This window comes from Staurois parvus, unplaced genomic scaffold (assembly GCF_062004578.1).
Source record: "Staurois parvus isolate SC_StPar_1 unplaced genomic scaffold, SC_StPar_1.0 ptg000761l, whole genome shotgun sequence".
NCBI lineage: Eukaryota > Metazoa > Chordata > Amphibia > Anura > Ranidae > Staurois > Staurois parvus.
In genome coordinates this window covers 689641-708867 of record NW_028318557.1, presented here as the reverse complement: position 1 = coordinate 708867, position 19227 = coordinate 689641, and the positions used below count along the sequence as shown (strand labels likewise).

The 19227-nt window shown below is 42.9% G+C and overlaps 1 protein-coding gene across 4 annotated transcripts in view; it reads left to right on the top strand.

Annotated features, from left to right (window-relative positions):
• The window catches only part of FNDC3A (fibronectin type III domain containing 3A), a 341321-nt gene that overhangs the window by 287647 nt on the left and 34447 nt on the right, over positions 1-19227 (top strand). For all 4 annotated transcript variants that reach the window (XM_089654386.1, XM_089654387.1, XM_089654389.1 and 1 more), the window contains 4 exons: positions 6068-6154; positions 8026-8164; positions 14294-14362; positions 15520-15638. In XM_089654386.1, coding sequence (XP_089510512.1) covers positions 6068-6154; positions 8026-8164; positions 14294-14362; positions 15520-15638 — 414 coding nt within the window. The remainder of the gene's footprint in view (positions 1-6067; positions 6155-8025; positions 8165-14293; positions 14363-15519; positions 15639-19227) is intronic.

Genomic DNA, 19227 nt, shown 5'->3' with positions numbered 1-19227 from the left:
CTATAGGCAAACCTTTTTTTCATTTTGGGTAGAGTAAGGGAGGGTTATAACCCCTTTTCAGTTTATTTTTTGCCATTTTTGTCCCATTGGGGAGTTTTACCTTTATTTCTTGTTATTTATTTCTTCTTCCGTAGGCAAAATAGGACATGAGGTAAAATACCTGCAAATTAAGGGAATTCTTTGGGGACCCCCTGGTCAGCAGAACTAGTGTCCCCATTGGAAGATTTCCCCTCTATTATTTTTCTAGTGACAACCCAAAATTGGGTGTTTTTACTTTCACTAATGCTAAGCAGGACAAATAGAGAGGATGAATCACCCTAACGGGGACACAGACTGCAATAAAAATCTAACAGGTGTTCTAATCCATCTCTACATCACCCAAAACTAACAAAAGTTTTGCCTTTAGTTAGAAGTATTGACAAAGTTATCACCGACTAAACGGGCCTATAGTGGAAATGCAAAAATTGCTCTTGTCCATACAGGTTGGTAAGTGTACAGGTATGAGAGCTGAAGTAGTTGCACTTTGTTTTTAGGTTTAGATATGCTTTAAGGGAGTTAACTCTTTTTAATGCTTATGGTTTTATATAGAATGGGATGTCCAATGAGCTCATATAGGCAATATGATCAGGTCTCTATAAACTATTGGCCATATAGTGTGGTTTTTCCATTTCATGTGACCTGGGATAAATGTTTTTCTGTAAAGGTATTGAACTGCCTCTAGACTTAGTCATTTCAGCCAGGTCAGTCTTCACTCACCATGTTTGTGATCATCCGATATCTTCAGCCAACTTATCTTAAAGTTGTTATTGGCTGGCTCTAGCCATTATTGCTATGAACATTCACTCTCATGTAAATTACTGTTGTGAGATTTGGCATTTTGTGGTCAGATGTTCCTCTATGGTCTGTGAATAGACTAGTGAGGTGACTGTAAAGTGTTACTAAACCCCGGACCCTGCATTCACTTTATCTGGTCTCCCACAGTACACAGAACATGGAAATGCAATTATTTTAGTAAATATACATTACTAAATACCTTTTCTCATCAGAAGTTATAGCTGTCTTGTGACTTCTATCTGTGTTCAACCCATCACTAGCTAAAGCTTGTAGGAGGAGTTTTCTATCTGCTCTAGGAGGATACAAATCCCTTGACCTATGTCTGGAAAGTACTGATTGGCCCTGTGCTGAACACATGCACTCTCCCAAAAAAAAAGAACCCTCTCTAGCAATACACACCAAACTGAGCATGTCCATGCCTACAGTTCAGTCTAGAGACAAGTGGTGGCCATTGAAAAAGGGGAGGAACAGAGAAGGAAGGATCAAACAGCCATTTTACACAATGCAGAGGATTAACCCCTTAGGTTCCACAGTGAGTATAACAAGCATGCTATACTGCATTTACAGGCTGATTTTACTGTTGTGGGTTTAGTAACACTTTAAGGCTTTATGCACAGTATAAAAGCTATAACAATTGCTCTAGAAGCGCTGGCCAAAAAATGCTTATGTTTTAGTGTTTTTTGCCAGTGTTTAGCAATGTTTAGCCCAGTGTGTAAGCTACATTTAGTAGCTTCAGCATTAAGGAGCATGGCCGCTGGCGTCCTTAACAACCAGTAAATAGCTGGTTGTTAAGGAGCAATCTGGGAAGCTGACCGCCACGTTCTTAACAACAGCTTAGTTATCAGCTGTCAGCACTAAAAAAAAAAAAGTGTAAAAAACGGCTTTGGGATCCTGGTATGCATTTTAAGGGGAAGCTGTAAAAACGCCCAGTGTGCATGAGGCCTAGGAGCTCCGCATTGTGTGGAACATCATTACATCTTCATCTCCTAACTATAATTCTGTTATCACTTCCCATCTTATCTTCTTGATAATCCACACAATATGAAACTTTGTTTTTCATCATACCGATAAGTGTGTGGTAAAATATTGTTGCAAAGTAGAGCTCTGTGATTAAGCCCTGGGGTGGGTGAAACACATTAAAGGCACGTGGCTTCAGGAGGAGATGAGCGGAGTCCATTTTCTTACATATTCTAACCAGACTCAATATCAGGGTGCGGCTTTCCATATTTTTCATCTGCTTGCTTCAGTGGGCTAATGTCATCTGGAATGTGAATTTCTGCTAATAGTGCAGTAGTTGATGAGTAGAGCACTGCTGTAATTTGGGTTCATAAATGTGATCTGGAATGTAAATTCCAGATAGTATTGCAATAATTTGAGGGAAAACACTGTGCTGTGTTGGAGTGCTGCGTATAGGCCGGTGCTTACAAAGCAGTGCTACTCTGCAGTCTATTGTCAGGAACAGCCTGATTTCACCCTAACCAGCTCCAGGACAAAGAAAACAAAAGTGAGAGCTTAACCATTTAAATTCTGGCAGCACTTTGAGTTTCCTTGTAAGGGAAGCTTCAGTTGGGCTTTAGACAATACATGGGCTGTAACTATATAGTACAGATCACTATTTAGCATCTCTTTGTTAACCAGAGAATAAGCATTGATGCATTGATTCAGATGTCCTCTGACTATGCGACAAGGCCTCCTTCAAACGTTCCTTGTCAAAGGTCTTTATTTTCTCAGGTGATATGCCTGTCTTTATCACAGTGCAAGATTACAGTTTCCAGTGGCTCAATACCTTCTGTTTCCTATACCTTGCCATTATACAGTTATAACTATGCAAGGGCTTGCACAGGGAATTTAAGGCCCCATGTACACGGAACACTTCTGAACGATGGAAACTGACTGCTGGAAAACGTAGGTTAAAAAACGTCTGTTTAGCCGCGTTTGCATACCGCGTTTATGAGCGTTTGCGTTTAGAAACGTTTTTTAAAGATAATCTCAGGAGACCTTCCAAAATGCACTGAAAAACAGTAAAAAAAAAAAAAAAAAAAAAAACTATTTCAGACATTTTGAGAGAAATAGAGAGAGCAGAAGCCGAGAGAGCAGTATTTGTTGAGATTATTTGTCTTTTTTGTTTTTTGTTTTTTTTGGATGAGTTTGGTGTTTCCAGCTCATTTCAGTGCAGAAATTATTGCAGCAGTGTCTATCATTTTTTTTTATGCAAGACCTGGTGTGGTAGGTCCATTTGAGTACCGGGAAAATGCTTTGCATGCATTTTTCATGATGATAAAAGGCTCTGGACAGCATCTGGAAATGGAAGAGTTAAAAAAAAATTTTCAACCGCCTATAAACGCATTTAGCTGCCTTTACAAGTGTTTTGCGTTTGAAACGCTGATAAAATCTACTGCTGAACGAAAGTTTTCTGTGTTCAAAAAAACTCAACTGCCTGTAAACAACAATGTGTAGATGGGCACATAGGAAAACATTAGGGAGAGTTCAGGGGCTGCTGAAAAAAATGCTGAACATCTCCTAAACGTGAGTTTATCAGCTGCAGTGTAGATGAGCCCTAAGAGTGTAATCCTTCCGTTTAAAACCTTGGGTTATTGCAGTTATTACTTCCACTGAAGTATGGCAGCAGTAGAGGTATGTAAACAAACTCACGGCTGCTATAACGTATGCAAGGGCAAGAAATAAGCAACGTACTCTAAAAAATATGGAGGTTATAATGTTTCATTCACAGCTTTTAGAGTTTTTAAAAAAGACCCCCAAAGCATAGATTTTTCTGAAAGCACAGGACCAGTAGAATAATTTTGTAGGTCCCATGATTGTTGTACAAACGTTTATAAAAATCTATAATACCATAAAAATACACTAAAATCATTATTGGTGCTCGAAAACACAAAATAACTTATAAAATTCTTATTTGGTATAAAGCTAAAACTGTATTGCATTATTAAATATTTGTAAATTCTAAATTGTGCTTTTTTGCAAAATGATGAAAAGCGAAGGTACGCAAAACTGTAAATCGGCAACTTACATTATAAATCTGGAGGCTGGCTTCACATTTTGTGTTGTAGTAACATCTGATCTGTACACTGCGTGATAAAATTATCTAGGCATACATTTTATCACAACACAGCATATTACATTCATGGAAATTGCATTGCATTGTACTGCTGAGCATATTGTTATTCCCTTGTAATTTTAAAAAGTTTACAATAAAAAGCACTGTTGTGACCACTCACTGCACAGTACATGGGCACAGTAGACACCAACACATGCGCACTGTGTCAACGTGCATTATTTATTTATTTTTTACGATCTTATTTATTTATTTTTACTACTTAGTCAAATATGGGGGGTGGTATCTCCTCTGAACATACCCCTGATATTTCACTTTTGAATTATAGGAAATGATTTTGAGGACCAACTACTCGGTCTTATTCTTTTCTGCAGTCACATTACTCGCTGTCTTAGTAATTATGAATGAACACCAGGTGATCAACACTGATCGCCCCAGTGTTCATTTAGGCAGGCAAAGGATTGGTAAATATGATAGTCATATTTACCAATCCAATCCTCCACTTGGCCATCCTGAACTTCTAATCCACCAGCAGTCTTCGCCCCTTCACAGTCTACTGTCTCCACAACAAGTAGGGGGGAAACAGAGGAGGGATCATAAGACAGTGGATTGTGCAGGGGACACAGAATTGGGCTGTTTGGCAGCACCCAATAGATCTGGGGTAGAGTGTCAGTAGCAGTAGGAGTCACTTTGTGAATGAATTGCTGCAATAGTGGCTTATCCACCACTAATCATAGCTATTAATTTAATCTGAAGAGTAAGTAGGGCCAATCTGATACAGGTTCATGGACATTAAAGTGACCATGAGCTTATAGCAGAGTAGTAAATCAGATGATGTAAGGAATACTGATGAGACCACCTGGGCAGGGTTCTGTGCCACCACATACCTTAAGTTGGTGGCAACTGAAGGGTTAAAGGGCATTTTCACATACAAATGGTATGGTTCAAGTGATAGCTCTGATAGCCTTCTCTCTAAGGATGGATAGATGTGTTGCAATCTCTAAGCATAATAACCTATGGGTATCACATTTCTCTGTTCTATTATGTGTGTTTAAAGCAGAACTGTCACTGAAAGTAAATACCTCCAACCCCTTAAACCCCCCCCCCTCCCCCCAAAGGCCATAATAAAAAAGAAAAAAAGCTATTTGTACCTTTTGACTTCAGTCCTTTAACAGATCCAATGACATCATGGGTTCTTCCTCTTCTTTCTCTGCGGTGGCAGGGGGTGGGTATTCCTCCTGGTCTGAGCTGCACTTAAGTAATGATGCGTAAGCATCAGTCACTCAATCCTGAAATATTGTCCACCCTGCGTGATGACGTACACCATAGGTTTGCATTAGGAGTTACCTGATGTATAGGATTACATGGGTAATACACCCCTTTCAGGTAAACATTTAGTAGAAGCACATTTGATAGCAATTACAGCCTGAGCCTGTGTAGAATAAGTTTCTATAGGAATTGCACATCTAGCCAATTTTTCAGTTGCATAGGGATTGTTACTTGCTTTTTCAAATCTTGCCACAACTTCTCTATTGGATTAAGGTTTATACTCAACCATTGCAGGATATTACCATTGCTGTTTTATAACCACTTGAATGCCCAGTACCATTGTAAAACAACCTGGGATAGCAGCTATTCTGGTGTCATTTTAAAACAGTACCCCATATCAGGTGTGGGTGCAGGATGGAACAGCCGACATTCAGCACTTCTCCCAGTTTTCTGATGTTTTTACAGAATACTGCACAATCCGTTTTGTTAAAAACAGTATAATGGGAGTATAATTTCCAGGTCTACTTAGGTCAGAAACAACAATTCAGGTATGGAAAATCCATTTTCAGGAAAACAATCTACTGCGGGCACAGCCCATTCAGGCTGCCACATGCAATAGAAGAGTGGAGTTAGGGCAGTGGGACTTAAAATCTCCTATGAACTACAAATAAAGGATAATATATGATGCCAGTTGGCCTATCTTAGGGGGTGTGTGCTATGTACTTGGGTTAAAATATGGTTCTTTTAGAAAAAAATAACATTTAATTTGTAATTAATAGGTGGTTGTTGTTTTTTGGTTTTGGTTCCCAGCATTCATTTTAATATAATTTAAATAAAGCCCGTGTTTTGTGAGTTGATACACATCTTGCTGACCTGTTTGTATTTTCACAGGGCTATGGCTTTAAGCCGAAATATAATGGCGATGACCTCGTATTTACAGTGAAGAACCTGAGGCGCAGCACAAAATACAAATTCAGGGTTAATACATTTCTCTTACTTACAAGAACTTAAAAATTTAGATGCCTTTTGAAGAAAAGGAATTCTAATTTAGCGTGTGTGTGTATTGTTTTTATGCTATTGTGTACAGACAGTCCCTGAGTTACAAACTCTTTCTAAGCACTGCATGCTGCCACCTACTATCCAACTGACCTGTCAGCATTCCCGCATCATTGCATGTCCAGAGTTGCACCTAAAAAATTTACCTGTTCCAAATTATATACCAATTCAACCAAAGAAAAAAACCTACAGAATCTATCTTGTTTGTGACCCACAGACCGCCTGTACTTTTTTTTTTAATAAAGTTGATCAGCCTACAACTTTTTAGATTAAAGCTTAAACCAATTTTTAGAGTAAGTAAGCGTAAGTAATGTTTTCCAATTTTAAAAGTACTTGTGTCCCTCTGGAGGAGATTTATCTTAGTGTTCTGTCTGACACCCATCACCTGGACATGAAGGTGGGGATTTCTTCCTCATGGGGACACAGACAAAAATAAAAGCCTTATACAAAGTTTCTAAACCTTCCATTTGTTTTCATGCTGCCTGTGACCCTTTTGGGGTGATTTCTCTTACTTTTCTGTTTGTGGTCTGTCAAGACAGGAAATGCAGAGATATTTCCTCACTGCTTCTTGTAACATCTGTCAGATGTTTTGACATCTATAAAAATGTATTATTTAAAGCCCAATTCCAGGAAACTTGGAAATTCAACCTTACAGTGTGGCTGCCCCTTCACAGCAAGGGTGAGTTCCTTGTTTAGGGCTAGGGGACTTAGAAAAGTAGATTTACTTACCTGATTCTCCACTGTTAGACCAGTCCCTGCAGTATATTCTCCCCCATGCTCCAGCGGTCTAAGGTTCTGATGCCATCAACAGTGATGGAAGGTCCATAGCCCTGCATTGGATGTGAAGACACAGAGAGACAGACCAGCACTGGAGCAGGGGGGGAGCAGAGCATCCAGTAAGTAAAAGTGCTTTTACTGTCCCCTAGAGCAGTTAACCCAGCAGTGCATTCCCAGCACCACTGCAAGAGGGATTTCCTGGAGTTGGGCTTTGAAAGGAAAAAGTAGTGGTGAAAAAAAGCACTTATTGGCTAAACCAGTAATTTTTTTTTGCACATTAATGCTTCCCACTCTGTAACTGGAGTGTGACATGGTTGTGTCTTTTGCCTTTTAAAAGTGTTCTTTCTCATCTTAGAAAGTTGACAGCTATGCAGTTGAGCTTCAGTGACATATAATTGTGGGAACAATTCATATTGTTGTAACCCTTTAGCTTCTGGACTTTGTTTTCTGAGTGCCCTTTTGGCTATATTTTTTTTTGTTTTGTTTTACAGTTTTAGGCTCCATGCACACTAGCGTTTTTTCAAGCTTCTAGTAGCTATTATCAGCATAGTGTTAATCCTATGTGTCCATGCACACTACTGTAGGCTATTAGCATTTTTTGAGCTTCAGCGTCTAGTAGCAGAAATTTTTTTTCCGTAGAGTTGTTTTGGAGCGTTCTTCCAGCAGAAAACACTACTAACATGCTCCGAACAGCTTTTTTTTTCACTACATGTACAGTAAAAAATGCTAATAAACTGCTAACGCTCCTAAACGCTTCTGAGAGCTACTACCAGCATTTTTTATCCAGTGTTTTTTGAGCTAAAAAAAACGCTAGTGTGCATTCACCTTATAATTGTTTACTGATTTTATATAGTGACAAGGATTTACCTTCTAAAATACACTGTGGGTGTTCCTGCAATTGTATTACAGGCTTGCAAAAAAGAGACCTTCTGATGCTCTAGGTGGTGAGGTGGCATGTCATGTTTTGTTAGTTCAGGTTTATGTGAATGTTTGACTGTGAGCATGTTTTATTCAAGGTTATTGCGTATAACGCGGAGGGGAAAAGTGGTCCAAGTGAGGTTATAGAGTTTGTAACTTGTCCAGACAAGCCAGGGCCACCACCAAAACCTTCAGTCAAAGGAAAGGTTCATGCACAGAGTTTTCGCATTGTTTGGGGTAAGTTTTGTATTGTAATGAAGTTTTTAAACCAAAACTCACAAATTTTGTCTGTAATTATATGCAGATCACAGGAAGAATCTTGAGGAATGACTTTCAAATCATGAATTTGCATGGCTTGATCAGTGAAGTGCTTTTGTTTTACCTCAAGCATACAGTCACATGAACTAGATTATTTTTTCATTCATTTGCACTTGTTGTTTGAATTATAAGCTGTCTGCACTTCATTTATCTTGTGCTTTAAATCAAGCCCCCAATATCCCAGTGCAGTAAGTGCAGGTTTCAGTATATCTTGGGGTTTTCCAAGGTATTTCAGTGCAGCAGAGTATTTTAAAATACTTCAGAATTGAAATACCCCCTAAATATGGTTCTGGAGAGCCCTAGATGTAATGGTAGCTGTTTACATAAATTGCCAATGGCCAGAATTTGCCTATTTGTCAGAATCAAATAATAATCAGGCTATATGTTGGATTGCCAAACACTAACTAAGCTTAAAACTGTTCCCACTCTCTTCTAGCACCTATTCAAACCACTCTGTAGAAGAAATATCCTTAAGGCGGACCTCCACCCAAAAGGGGAAGTTCCACTTTAAAGACGGGTTCCCCGCTCCCCATTATAGATTGGCACCTTTGGGGAGCGGTTACGTGAAATTGACAGATACTCCCACTTCTGCAGCGATCGCATAGGTGATCGGCAGCGGAATCTGTCCTCCCTCCCCGTAGTCTTGTGGGACACGTGACAGGTCCCAGAAGACTACGGGACCATTCAGAAAGCGCAGTGCTACTTGCACATGCACAGTGGACACCCAGCTGTGAAGCCATAAGCTATCACAGCCAAATGCCCACACTGAAGATGGTGGCGCCAGGAACACTGGACAGCTGGTGCTGACTTATTTTTTGTGTGACTGGAACACCACTTTAGTACCTATTTTCAGGCAGTGATGTGATTGGCTCTTCTCTCTCAGCTAGCAGCCACTTCAGGAGAGAGGAAGGACCGCCAACAACAGATGCTCATTGTAAGCCTTTGGGTGATGGTACCTCCCAGGCAATTTTATCAGATATCTGAGTGCTCTCTCCTCTCCCCTGAAGCTGGCCACTGGACAGATCATGTGACCAGACCAGAAAGCTCTGAGAATAGGTAAGTATATGCATCTTCCTTCTACAGCAGCGGTTCTCAACCTGGGGGTCGAACGACGCTTCCACAGGGGTCGCCTAAGACCATCGGAAAACACATATTTCCGATGGTCTTAGGAACCGAGACACCGCTCCTCGCCGCCGCCACCCCCGTCTCCAGGTGTGGGCGGGATGACATGCCGCCCCTGTCATCTCGAGATCAATCCTCGCCTGTGATTGGCCGCCGGCACTGTAGCTCAGGAGAGGCACACAGGCGGCCAATCACCGGCAAGGAGGTGGAGCTTGGAGAGGAGGAGCCGAGCGGCACCGCGAAGATCGAGCGAGTGAAGAGGAGGAGAGCGGCCGGAGAAGGAAGACATCTGACAGGTAAGTGTCGGTACCATGGGAGAGGGAGGGAGCGAGCGAGCCCAGGCTGGAGCAGGGGTCTGCAAGGTAAGTATCATTGGTGTCAGTGGGAATAGTGCCCCATCATTGGTGTCACTAATACCAATGATGGGGCACTATTCCTCCCACTGACACCAACGATGGGGCACTATTCCTCCCACTGACACCAACGATGGGGCACTATTCCTCCCACTGACACCAACGATGGGGCACTATTCCTCCCCCAAATGACACCAACGATGGGGCACTATTCCTCCCCCACTGACACCAACGATGGGGCACTATTCCTCCCCCACTGACACCAAGGATGGGGCACTATTCCTCCCCCCCACTGACACCAAGGATGGGGCACTATTCCTCCCCCCACTGACACCAAGGATGGGGCACTATTCCTCCCCCCACTGACACCAAGGATGGGGCACTATTCCTCCCCCCACTGACACCAAGGATGGGGCACTATTCCTCCCCCCACTGACACCAAGGATGGGGCACTATTCCTCCCCCCACTGACACCAAGGATGGGGCACTATTCCTCCCCCCACTGACACCAAGGATGGGGCTTTATTCCTCCCCCCACTGACACCTATGATGGGGCACTATTCCCCCCACTGACACCAATGATGGGGCTCTATTCCCCCCACTGACACCAATGATGGGGCACTATTCCTCCCCCCACTGACACCTATGATGGGGCACTATTCCTCCCCCCACTGACACCAATGATGGGGCACTATTCCTCCTCCCACTGACACCAATGATGGGGCACTATTCCTCCCACTGACAGCAATGATGGGGCACTATTCCTCCCACTGACAGCAATGATGGGGCACTATTCCTCCCACTGACAGCAATGATGGGGCACTATTCCTCCCACTGATACCAATGATGGGGCACTATTCCTCCCACTGATACCAATGATGAGGCACTATTCCTCCCACTGACACTGATGATGGGGCACTATTCCTCCCACTGATACCGATGATGGGGCACTATTCCTCCCACTGACACCGATGATGGGGCACTATTCCTCCCACTGACACCGATGATGGGGCACTATTCCTCCCACTGATACCGATGACGGGGCACTATTCCTCCCACTGACAGCAATGATGGGGCACTATTCCTCCCACTGATACCAATGATGGGGCACTATTCCTCCCACTGATACCAATGATGAGGCACTATTCCTCCCACTGACACTGATGATGGGGCACTATTCCTCCCACTGACACCGATGATGGGGCACTATTCCTCCCACTGACACCGATGATGGGGCACTATTCCTCCCACTGACACCGATGATGGGGCACTATTCCTCCCACTGATACCGATGATGGGGCACTATTCCTCCCACTGACAGCAATGATGGGGCACTATTCCTCCCACTGATACCAATGATGGGGCACTATTCCTCCCACTGACACCAATGATGGGGCACTATTCCTCCCACTGATACCAATGATGGGGCACTATTCCTCCCACTGATACCAATGATGGGGCACTATTCCTCCCACTGACACCAATGATGGGGCACTATTCCTCCCACTGATACCAATGATGGGGCACTATTCCTCCCACTGATACCAATGATGGGGCACTATTCCTCCCACTGATACCAATGATGGGGCACTATTCCTCCCACTGATACCAATGATGGGGCACTATTCCCCCCACTGACACCAATGATGGGGCACTATTCCTCCCCCCACTGACACCAATGATGGGGCACTATTCCTCCTCCCACTGACACCTATGATGGGGCACTATTCCTCCTCCCACTGACACCTATGATGGGGCACTATTCCTCCTCCCACTGACACCTATGATGGGGCACTATTCCTCCCACTGATACCGATGATGAGGCACTATTCCTCCCACTGATACCGATGATGAGGCACTATTCCTCCCACTGACACCGATGACGGAGCACTATTCCTCCCACTGACACCGATGACGGAGCACTATTCCTCCCACTGACACCGATGACGGGGCACTATTCCTCCCACTGACACCAATGACGGGGCACAATTCCTCCCACTGACACCAATGAAGGGGCACAATTCCTCCCACTGACACCAATGAAGGGGGCACTATTCCTCCCACTGACACCAATGACGGGGCACTATTCCCCCCACTGACACCAATGATGGGGCACTATTCCTCCCCCCACTGACACCAATGATGGGGCACTATTCCTCCTCCCACTGACACCTATGATGGGGCACTATTCCTCCTCCCACTGACACCTATGATGGGGCACTATTCCTCCTCCCACTGACACCTATGATGGGGCACTATTCCTCCCACTGATACCGATGACGAGGCACTATTCCTCCCACTGACACCGATGACGGAGCACTATTCCTCCCACTGACACCGATGACGGAGCACTATTCCTCCCACTGACACCGATGACGGGGCACTATTCCTCCCACTGACACCGATGACGGGGCACTATTCCTCCCACTGACACCAATGAAGGGGGCACTATTCCTCCCACTGACACCAATGAAGGGGGCACTATTCCTCCCACTGACACCAATGAAGGGGGCACTATTCCTCCCACTGACACCAATGACGGGGCACTATTCCTCCCACTGATACCAATGATGGGGCACTATTCCTCCCAATGACACCAATGACGTGGCACTATTCCTCCTACTGCAAAATTACAGTTATGAAGTAGCAACGAAAATAATTTTATGGTTGGGGGTCACCACAACATGAGGAACTGTATTAAGGGGTCGCGGCATTAGAAAGGTTGAGAACCACTGTTCTACAGGGTAGTTAGTATAATGGTTAGAAGGGTGGTGGCAGCAGTTTTAATCTTTGGTTCTAGCCTGGAATTCCACTTTAACTTACCTAGCTATCTTAGCCTTGCCCCTGTTCAGATTAAAGGGTTTTAGCAAAAGTGTGCCTGTTTGTTAAATTGAATGAATATAGAAGTGCTTGTGAGTGAAGTGTCAGCTGTTGCAAAAGTGTGAGTCTTGTGATGTTGTCCCCTGACAAAGTGTGCATTCTCAGCGGGAGCAAAACTTAGCATTGTTGCAGTGTCAGTACTAAAATGTGTGTAGTTGCAGTGGTGGTAAATTTATGTTGTTGACGAGTGTATAAATGCATGTTGGTTTTGAGGTGCGTTCTGGTCTTGGTGACTGGAAAAAGGTGCATTGTTGTAGTACTGATGAGTGCAGAAGTATAGCAGTGGTGCAATGTTGGCAGATGTAGAGGGGTGCTGTCAGCTAGTGCATGTATGGAGTTAGTGTCGGGGAATGAAGAAGTGCATGGGGATGCTAAATTGGGTGGCTATGCAGTGTCAGCTATATATAATAAGTTTATATATATATATATATATATATATATATATATATATATATATATATATATATATATATATATATATATATACCAACATAATGTAAAGAACATATATTAAAAATATAAATATATTATATTTAACAATCAATAATAATAGTAAATGAATAATATATATATATATATATATATATATGCAGTGTCAGCTAAATCATGAGAGTGCTAAGGTTTACAGGCAGCAAGCAGGGCCTTACATGTCGGGTGCAGTGGGGGTGAGCGGGGTCTTGCGTGAAGGTGCGTTGACGGCAAGTGAAGTATTGCACAAAGTTGCGGTGATGAGCGGGGTCCTTCCAAAAGTGTTATTTAAGACAAATGGCTTATTACACAGAAACATTTGGCAAACCATTCCTCTCTAGAATCTAGATCACTGTTTTTCTAAATGTTAATGTTCATTCAACCATTTAGTTAGATGCACACTGTGAAGGCTTCTGAATCCAGAAGTGGGGCAGGCCCTTGACTTGCCACTACTCTCCCTTTTTTTCCGGGAAATAGTGAGAAGAGCAGAACTGAAAGGCTGGGCCATGGGCAGGGCCTGGTATTGGGCTATGGGTTGAGCATGATGATCGTTTCCCTCAGTTCCCTGCAGTGTACAGGAAGTGATGTCGGATTACTCGACTGCGCACTTCTGTAGACATCCACAGGTAAAAGTACTTTCCACAGCCATTGCTACAGAACCCTTTTACCTTTACATGCCCAGGACGATTTAGCTGTTAAAGGGTGCTTTAGAAAGGGTGGTTTAGAGTCAAAAGCCCATTGCACTCTCTGCTATAGCACGGAAGGTGAGAGGGAGGGCAGAGCAGAGCTAGCAGTCCTTCTCACTTCCCAGGTTTTATATTACATAATTATAGGATATGAAGCAATGGCATTATGAGTCCTGTATACTGTGCAGTAGTGTTTCAGAAGACCGCAGTCAAGTAGCTAACATTTTGTTAACATCCAACCACTGTTTTAAGTGTATGGTATATCCAAACGCAACTGAGAAATAGTCTCTGCCTTTTCTACCTACAGCCATCCTGCTTCATCATCTCTGTTCCTCATATAGCCTCTACAGAGCGAGAAGCAGAGTAAAACAAAGAATTGTCTGTGTTTTACTGAATGAGGAATTAGCTGTTAGCTGTTGTATGCTGGATATGATCACCTGTCATGTTGCTTATCAGTCTATCTGACTACGTAAATTTCATTAAGTGACACACAGTTTTTGTCATTAGCTGCAAGTTTACGATATATTTATTCCTAATAGATCCACCAAAAGATGATGGAGGAGCACCAGTTACTAGGTACATTGTGGAAATGTCAGAAGATCACAATGGTAATTATTTTGACGGTTCTTTATAACAGTAACCAACAATAAACATAAAAGAAAAAGTGTTATGAAGATTTGACTAAAAGCAACAGTGGTGCTTTATTGGCACATCATACCCTCTTCTTATCAGGATGATGGTTACAGGAGTTTGATACAACACTTTGCTTTTTTGCTTGCTTCCTGTAGGCCCCATTCACACTTGCGATTGGGACCTGTTGACGGAGATCGAACAGGAGTTCCCTGTTAGCTGCAAGCAGGAAGCCCCATGGAAAACATTGGGAGACTGACCATTGCTACAGTATTTTACATGTAATTGCTCATGCAGCACTCGCCTGCAAATAATCAGCCCTGGACACAGACAGTCTAATCATTCACAGATAATTGCTCCATGAGTATCTACATGTGAACAGCCACGAATAGCTGTGGGGAGCTGTCAGCTTCCAATTGTTTTCTGTGGGGCCTCCTGCCCGCAGCTACTCACAGGGAACCCCAGCTAAGTCTCCTATATTTAATCACAAACTGCCCTATCCCAAAGTGTGAATAGGGCCAAATAACAATTGTATGTGAAGACATATTTCCATGTGTGTACGGTTTGAGAGCACCAAACAACTGTTCAATAGTCCAAAAATTATTTAATAGTAAAAGTTCACTTTTAACATTAAAGAATTTTTGGACTCTTGGACATGGATTCTCAACTCTGGGTTCTCTTCCTCAAGGGTTGTTCCTGTTTTGTGGAGTGCTTTCAAACCAGAACTACTGTGCCTAATGATAATTTAAATACCCTAACTGAGATTGACATTTTATTTCCATGACATTAGCTTTACAGTATGTACTTTTTGCCTGTACTGTCTTTCAGCATAGTGATTTGAGATACCAATGTACTACCACTTATTGTAAAATGCTAACAAGCTATTCAGTGTGTTATCAGCTGTTTTAATACACAGCATGGTCTTCTTTCTTTGTGTAGAGCGCACATTTTGCAAAGTTTTTATTCCAGTTAGTCTGTCAGCTCTAATCAATGAATTTGTACTGATGAGTTAATTACATTGATTCCAGGAAGCTTTGATGTCTTGCTTTGAATATACCACAGAGAGCCTTAGTGATTCTAGGAACTGAAGACAGAAATAAAACAATGATTAACATACACCAATCTAATCTTTCAGGAAACAAGTGGGACACTGTGTACAATGGGATAGCAAGGGAGCATCTGTGTGACCACTTGAGCCCAGGCTGTTTATATCGGCTTCATGTTTGCTGCATCAGTGAAGGTGGACAGAGTCAGGTAATCATTCCTGAATTAATTTAAAACAGACATAAGATTAGCTGTGTTTATTAATGTTTAGATCTGACAACATACTGGGTTTCTCTGGGGCACGCCATTGCTAGACCCCACTTAGAGGAAAAAAGCTGATGGCTGGGTCGGGTTTGTTTCAGCCCATATGTTTTTCATAAAAATGCGTTCTAATAGAAAACTAGTAAGCATTTGTATCTGATTTTTGCAGGTGAAGCATTATTCAGTCATCATATTGTTGACTTTTAACCACTACCTAGTATGATGGTCTAATGCATGGTGACTATAACAAATTATTATGTTTTAGGCCTTGTAGAATGAGAGGATTGTGCCACTGGCCTGTTTATGATGTTACTGTCTTTAACTGTACTTTTGCCTTGATTATGCACATTACACTTTTTATATATTGTTATCAATAAAAGTGCTTTAAACACTCACTCACTTCTCTAGCTGCTTGTACTGTCAAATAATTAACCTTTAAGGATGCTTAAGGACCACAACCCTAAGTTCCTTTTTCAGTGGTTTCTCAAAGTCACTGTTTTTTTTCAGTAAAGGACTGTCAGTCTGAAATTATTATGTTCTTTTAGAACAAAAGCCAATGTTTTAGTGCCTGCATTGTGAACTTTGAAAAATAATTTCTCCACAATGCCTATAGTGACAGAGGTGAAAGTTTTTTTCCATTTTGGCAGAGGTCTGGTTTTTACATTTGTTTCTTTATTGTACAGTACCGGACACAGATATTGAAGTCATAATCGAGACTGATACACATAACTTCACTTTCAGGTTATTATTAAAGCCATTTAAAGCTTTAGTACTCCCTCATATAACCCTTTCACTGCGCAAGCCTCAGTTTTTTGCCATTGTCTTTAGATGATGGGTGCACTCTCTATGAAGTGATCATTTGTAAATATTTGGGGAACTTTGAGATCTTCTGTCATGAACAGCTGCTAGATGCACCAAGCCACTGCAGCAGAGGGTTTCCGCTTTCCAGATTTGTGCCCCCTGATTTAGAGCTGCAGATACCAAACCCGGGCCTCCACGAGAACTTGAAAGCGGGACAGGCCTGTAATGCCGCATCTGCACTGGACCCAGTGGAAAGGCAACGCAGCTAGCTATGTGGTGCAGTTTTTGTGCTGCCGCTTGGTACTCTACAATTCCAGAGCTTTGGTCCACCTGCAGGTGAGCCTTTTTCTTGATGATCCTCTCATCAGAGGGGGGATTTGTCCAACCGAAGTGAGCAAAGTTGAGGATCGTTGTCATATTAGTGGCCAGGGACCCAAAAGCTGAATTTGCCCTCTCTATCAGAGTCACTTACCCTTTCCTCAAGATCAAGGTCAACGTCCTCAGAGTTGTCTCATTCCTCTTGCCTTAGCAAGGGAAAATGTTCCACGCAAATGGCTTCTCTTAAAAGTGAACTGGTGGCTTTTTTCAAAGTCATAAAAGTCATAGTGTCTTAGAAATGAAAAACACCATTGCAGTGCATGTAAAAGAGGTGCACAAATGTTTCCCTCAGTGCCTATTGGCCCCAAAATGACCAGCTTAGGTTCTTAGAAGCAGAAAAAAAAAACACCTGTAACATTTCCTGTCCATGCCTTCATTAAGGATGTCTTGTATGAGGGCTGTAAGATTCTTGAAAAGATTTATGCTCCTACTAAATACTTCACGCAACAATACCCCATTGATGATAAATTCTCTAAGAAAAATGGGTGATTCTGGAGGTTGATCCAGCTTTTTCTTGTCTCAAAAATTCTTATGATTCCAGTTAAAAATATACTGATTTTTAGCAATTCTGCAGACAAGTATTCTGAGCCCCACGGTAAATGCATATTTGTATCTTATCAGGCCCGACTGTCTAGCTCAGCAATGGGCAAACTACGGCCCGCGGGCCGTATACGGCCCGGCGGACCTTTTAATCCGGCCCGCGGAGCTAGGCTCCCGCAAGGCCAGTGGTCGGCAAGCCGCGGCTCTTTACAAATTTAGATGCGGCTCTCCTGTGTGCCGGGCGCCCGCTCCCCTCCCTCCTCTCCCCTCCCTCCTCTCCTCCTCTCCCCTCCCTCCTCTCCCCTCCTCTCCTCTCGGATGGCCGCCCCCCTCCCTCCTCTCGGACGTCAGGACTCTGCAGCTGTCAGGATGTAGGCGGGGCAGCCAGGATGTAGGCGGGGCAGCGTGACGAACTCCTCTCACAGTCCTCCCTGAAGACCAGAACGGCGCGGGAATACGAGAGGAACGCGCGGACCAAAGGTAAGTGAATTGACACAGGGGGGGGACTTACTATATGGGGGATGAATTACTATATGGGGGACTTACTATATGGGGGATGAATTACTATATGGGGGACTTACTATATGGGGGATGAATTACTATATGGGGGACTTACTATATGGGGGACTTACTATATGGGGAATGAATTACTATATGGAGGACTTACTATATGGGGAATGAATTACTATATGGAGGACTTACTATATGGGGAATGAATTACTATATGGGGGACTTACTATATGGGGAATGAATTACTATATGGGGGACTTACTATATGGGGAATTAATTACTATATGGAGGACTTACTATATGGGGAATGAATTACTATATGGGGGACTTACTATATGGGGAATGAATTACTATATGGGGGACTTACTATATGGGGGATGAATTACTATATGGGGGATGAATTAATATGGGGGATGAATTAATATGGGGGATGAATTACTATGTGGGGGATGAATTACTATGTGGGGGATGAATTACTATGGGGGATGAATTACTATATGGGGGATGAATTACTATGGGGGATGAATTACTATAGGGGGGATGAATTACTATGGGGGACGAATTACTATATGGGGGACGAATTACTATATGGGGGATGAATTACTATGGGGGATGAATTACTATATGGGGGATGAATTACTATGGGGGATGAATTACTATATGGGGGATTAATTACTATGGGGGATTAATTACTATGCTTACTATGGGGGAATATTACTATACTTACTATGGATGACACATACACATCATTCATCTACTCTTGGTCCGGCCCCCGGGTCCAATATATGAACCCATTGCGGCCCTCAAGTCAAAAAGTTTGCCCACCCCTGGTCTAGCTCATAGTGTTTGCGATGGCGGTGTGTCAGACTCTTAGGATGGTCTAGATGAATGGCCAGGAATCCTGGTGGCATTGCAACCAGCTCTTTGGCTCAGTGGTAACTGGAATGGTTTCCAGTGGCTTTGCACTATTGCGTGAACGATGTGCAAATGACGTGCTTTGCCAGTTTTCCTGCATTGTGCTGCTATCTCTGCAGATGCGTAGCATCCTTTATCTGAAATTTAGGTCAACAGAACCAGCCTCTAAGAAAATATTGGGCAGGATGGCCTTTGAGGATGAATGCCTCTTTGGGGACTCTTTGGATGTATACATCAAGAAGGTGACAGGCACATTTTTACCCAAAAGATGAGGGTCTTCATAGGTAAATTGTTTGCAGGCATTTACATGGACACCTGGGTTGAGGAAGTAATCTATCCTGGGTATAAGCTGAAATTTTAAACACACCCTACACCTTGGTTTTTGCCTTCCATT